This window comes from Brachionichthys hirsutus, chromosome 24, assembly GCF_040956055.1.
Source record: "Brachionichthys hirsutus isolate HB-005 chromosome 24, CSIRO-AGI_Bhir_v1, whole genome shotgun sequence".
NCBI classification, from domain to species: Eukaryota; Metazoa; Chordata; class Actinopteri; order Lophiiformes; family Brachionichthyidae; genus Brachionichthys; species Brachionichthys hirsutus.
This window is the reverse complement of record NC_090920.1, coordinates 182,012-186,707: the sequence shown is the minus strand read 5'-3', so window position 1 is coordinate 186,707 and position 4,696 is coordinate 182,012. Positions and strand designations below refer to the sequence as shown.

General features: G+C 60.6%; 1 protein-coding gene across 1 annotated transcript in view; it reads right to left on the bottom strand.

The window, feature by feature from the left end:
- Nucleotides 1–4,696, bottom strand: part of LOC137911886 (bis(5'-adenosyl)-triphosphatase enpp4-like) — a 4,933-nt gene continuing 237 nt past the window's right edge. The window contains exons 2-9 of the mRNA XM_068756229.1: nt 4,571–4,664; nt 3,771–4,125; nt 3,409–3,693; nt 1,737–1,841; nt 1,464–1,662; nt 1,218–1,391; nt 878–1,147; nt 1–812 (exon numbers count right to left, since the gene is read on the bottom strand). Of these exons, the coding sequence (XP_068612330.1) occupies nt 736–812; nt 878–1,147; nt 1,218–1,391; nt 1,464–1,662; nt 1,737–1,841; nt 3,409–3,693; nt 3,771–4,125; nt 4,571–4,578 (1,473 nt within the window). The 5' untranslated portion in view covers nt 4,579–4,664 and the 3' untranslated portion in view covers nt 1–735. The remainder of the gene's footprint in view (nt 813–877; nt 1,148–1,217; nt 1,392–1,463; nt 1,663–1,736; nt 1,842–3,408; nt 3,694–3,770; nt 4,126–4,570; nt 4,665–4,696) is intronic.

The following is a 4,696-nucleotide window of genomic DNA, read 5'->3' as shown; positions in this document are numbered from 1 at the left end:
CAAATGTCGTGTTTATTCTTGTTTCTTTTATCCGTTACAGAAACGAGGCATTGATTAGTGTCGCTAAACGTGACAGTGCGTACCATGTTTCAGATCCAGTGTACATTATTATTACTATTATAGTGCTGCTCAAAGTTATTGATTTAAATTGATTATTTTCAAGTTTTCAAGAATGTAAAAATGGATAAAATGTATTTCTCTGATTTCAGATACAGATGTCAGAGGAAACACATCAGAGAACTCAGTCTTCTTCTTCTTCCCTCAGAGTATCAGGAAGTGTCTGGAATAAACCACTGGCTCCCTCTGCTGACCAGAAATGAAAACTACAGCCCCTTGACCAAGGTCTCCGTTTATCCCTCCTGGACGGATGAAAACTGTTTCAGGAGTTCAGGCCTTCCAGAGAATTCAAGCCGGAGCGACACCGCGAGCGAGGAAGGTGGTACGACTATAAAGAGACTAAAACACACAAACACGCAGACAAATTAAGTTTATACATCTCAAATCAGCAAAGAATCACGATAGAATCTCAAAGTTCCCCAAAAACAAGTTATCCTCCACAAATTGTGCTTCATTATTCGGAAAGTGAGTATTTTGACATCATCATCATCATCATCATTGTGTATTTGTGATTGAACGCAGAGGTCATCGGGACACGCCCAAACCACGCAGAGCAAAGACGAAGCATCAGCGGGGCCTGTGGCCCCGAGGGTCGCCCCGAGGGTCGCCGAGGGTCGTTCACTTCAGCAGGTGGGCGAGGTCGCCCTCTGGCGCTCCGTGGAGGGGCTGATGGCATCTCAGCAACCTGAGGAGAACTGAAGAACACGTTCCGTTAGCTCGCCGGCGGCTCCCCGTTACCGTGCCGGCACGCTGGCCTCACCGGCGAAGGTGCTGAGCAGGAGGAGGACCCCCACCACCAGGACGGACACCAGGGGGGCCCTCCAGCACGTCTCAGCCGCCAGCAGACACCGCGCCTCCGTCAGGCTGCCGTTGTTGGGCTGCGGCGGCAGCGCCAGCAGGTGGCACATGAGCGGGTAAACGTCCACGCTCTGCAGGTGAGCCAGCCGACGGCCGCGGTGGAAACTGGGTCCCGCCGCGGCCAGGAAGGGGTGCATGCTGGGTAGGGCGTTGTCGTAGCCGTGGTCGCCCACTGAGGGAGGGAAGGAGAGTAAAAGTGGGCGGAGACGCAAGCGGCTCTGACACGTCGACACCTGGCGTACGTTTCGGGAGCTTGTGCCCCGCCTTCACGATGGTCCAGCCCTCGTCGGCGATCAGGAGGATCCTCTGGATCCGCTTGTTGTTCCGGTAGTGCAGCCGATCAGGAATGTCCTCCTTCAGGTACGCCGTCATGTTGGCGTGGCACGCGGCGAGCAGAGCGCGGACGGCCTCTGGGTCTGCGAACGACACGGCGACACGTCAGCCCGTCTCGCCGCGCCCCTCGGGAACGAGGCGTGGGCGCCGCCTACCGGCGTGTGGGATGAGGGCGCCGATCGGCGTCTGGTCCACCAGCGTGTAGGCGTCGCCGTGGAGGCAGTCGTCCAGCCGGATGAGGCGCTCCGCCGAGCACTGAGCCATGCCGTGGTCGCTGGTCACCAGGACGTTGACACGCCCCCAGAGCCCGACGCGCTTCAGCTCCGACATCAGGAGGCCGATGTGGGCGTCGACCTGACGGCACGCAGGAGACGGCCGTTTGATCTGGCCTGGTTGAACCGTCGGCATGACAACAAACACACACGTACCTCCTGCAGCACTTTGCTCATAGCAGGTGCGTCATCTGGGCCGAACAGGTGACCCGAGAAGTCTGGCTCCTCCCAGTAGAGGGCAGCAAACATCACTCGCTGCTCCTTGAGAGTGGGACGTCCCAGATGTCACAGAACGGCCACGGCATCGCGTCTAAAGACACCGTTCTACCTGCGCGTCTACCTGCGCGTCTACCTGCGCGTCTACCTGCGCGTCTACCTGCGCGTCTACCTGCGCGTCTCCCTGCGCGTCTCCCTGCGCGTCTACCTGCGCGTCTACCTGCGCGTCTCCCTGCGCGTCTACCTGCGCGTCTCCCTGCGCGTCTACCTGCGCGTCTCCCTGCGCGTCTACCTGCGCGTCTCCCTGCGCGTCTCCCTGCGCGTCTACCTGCGCGTCTCCCTGCGCGTCTACCTGCGCGTCTACCTGCGCGTCTACCTGCGCGTCTCCCTGCGCGTCTACCTGCGCGTCTACCTGCGCGTCTCCCTGCGCGTCTACCTGCGCGTCTACCTGCGCGTCTCCCTGCGCGTCTCCCTGCGCGTCTACCTGCGCGTCTCCCTGCGCGTCTACCTGCGCGTCTCCCTGCGCGTCTCCCTGCGCGTCTACCTGCGCGTCTACCTGCGCGTCTCCCTGCGCGTCTACCTGCGCGTCTACCTGCGCGTCTACCTGCGCGTCTCCCTGCGCGTCTACCTGCGCGTCTCCCTGCGCGTCTCCCTGCGCGTCTCCCTGCGCGTCTCCCTGCGCGTCTACCTGCGCGTCTACCTGCGCGTCTCCCTGCGCGTCTCCCTGCGCGTCTCCCTGCGCGTCTCCCTGCGCGTCTACCTGCGCGTCTCCCTGCGCGTCTTCCTGCGCGTCTCCCTGCGCGTCTACCTGCGCGTCTACCTGCGCGTCTACCTGCGCGTCTCCCTGCGCGTCTACCTGCGCGTCTACCTGCGCGTCTACCTGCGCGTCTCCCTGCGCGTCTCCCTGCGCGTCTACCTGCGCGTCTCCCTGCGCGTCTCCCTGCGCGTCTACCTGCGCGTCTACCTGCGCGTCTACCTGCGCGTCTCCCTGCGCGTCTCCCTGCGCGTCTACCTGCGCGTCTACCTGCGCGTCTACCTGCGCGTCTCCCTGCGCGTCTACCTGCGCGTCTCCCTGCGCGTCTACCTGCGCGTCTCCCTGCGCGTCTCCCTGCGCGTCTACCTGCGCGTCTACCTGCGCGTCTCCCTGCGCGTCTACCTGCGCGTCTCCCTGCGCGTCTACCTGCGCGTCTCCCTGCGCGTCTACCTGCGCGTCTCCCTGCGCGTCTACCTGCGCGTCTTCCTGCGCGTCTCCCTGCGCGTCTACCTGCGCGTCTCCCTGCGCGTCTACCTGCGCGTCTACCTGCGCGTCTACCTGCGCGTCTACCTGCGCGTCTCCCTGCGCGTCTACCTGCGCGTCTCCCTGCGCGTCTACCTGCGCGTCTCCCTGCGCGTCTCCCTGCGCGTCTACCTGCGCGTCTCCCTGCGCGTCTACCTGCGCGTCTACCTGCGCGTCTACCTGCGCGTCTACCTGCGCGTCTCCCTGCGCGTCTACCTGCGCGTCTCCCTGCGCGTCTACCTGCGCGTCTACCTGCGCGTCTCCCTGCGCGTCTACCTGCGCGTCTACCTGCGCGTCTACCTGCGCGTCTACCTGCGCGTCTACCTGCGCGTCTACCTGTGCGTCTCCCAGCATCCAGCTGACCACATTCCCCAGCCGCTCCCGGAACGGCATGCTGGAATTGTATTTGAAGAAATGCGTGGCGGTCCGGTTGGGCACGTCGGACCCGGGCCACATCACGGTGGCCGTCTTGTAGCCGGACTCCTGCGCCGTCAGCCACAGGGGCGTGGCTTCTCTCCACCACATGGGGTCCGTTTCTCTCACGTTGAAGTGCTTGCGGCTGGCGGCGTCGTACATGTGGCTCGCCACGACGCCGTGAGACTCGGCGTACAGCCCCGTCACCTGGAGAGGAAGCACGGGGGCCACTTTGAACGCTTGCTGGGGCGCATTCTAAGCTGACCAGGACGGTGTCGGGTTACCAGGCTGTTGTGGTTGGGGAAGGTCTTGGTGACGAAGACGTTGGTGAGCTGCTCCACCAGGACCCCCTGGCTGTACAGGAGCTTCAGGTTGGGCATGGGGAACCTCTGCAGGTAGTCCGCTCGGAAGCCGTCGAAGGACACCAGCAGCAGGGGCGGAGTCTCCTCTGTGGCGAGGCCTCGGACGCCGCACAGGAAGCCCAGCAGTAGCTTCAGTGACATTTTAAACGTTTTAAAGGTGAACTCTTTGAAGGGTGCTGCCTCTCTTTCACATCTCCCCTCGGCCCGTCGTCTCCAGCGCCTGCATGGCGGCTTCAGACCAATCAGCAGACGTCCTGAGACGGGCGTCGGGCGAAAGCTGAACGAGAAGAGAAACAGAAGGGAGGGCGAGTGACGGGCGTGAGCGCACACACACACACACACACACACACAGAGAGCCGCGCAGACTGCGTCTCTCTCTCTTTATCAACCCCCTTTAAATCAGTTCTAAATTGACCTGCGTGGAAAGGTCGGCCTCGAGGAAGTTAAGAGAGCGAAACGCTTTTTCAACGGCCGCATTCGTCTTATCTTATCTGGTCTCGAAATAGCATTAAAATACAGAATATAATAATACGTGACCCGAAGAAAGGTCGTTTTGCCCACATAATACCAGGACGGTGATAAATGATGGTATTTAGTTACGTCACCAAAGGTGGTGCGTGACGTCAACAACAAGGTATTAACAAGGGAAGCGGTAAAACATCATGTAAGGGAATGAAACTATTATATAATAATTACATAATAATAATAATGATGAATGTTACCTGGACATTCGGCTCCGCGGTGTCCCCGTTCATTTTAGATCCGGTCGCGAGCGGCTCCGACAGAACCCGGAAGTTCGGAGCGCGGACAACTCCGCTAAAACCCAAACACGGAAGTTGTAGTTCTTG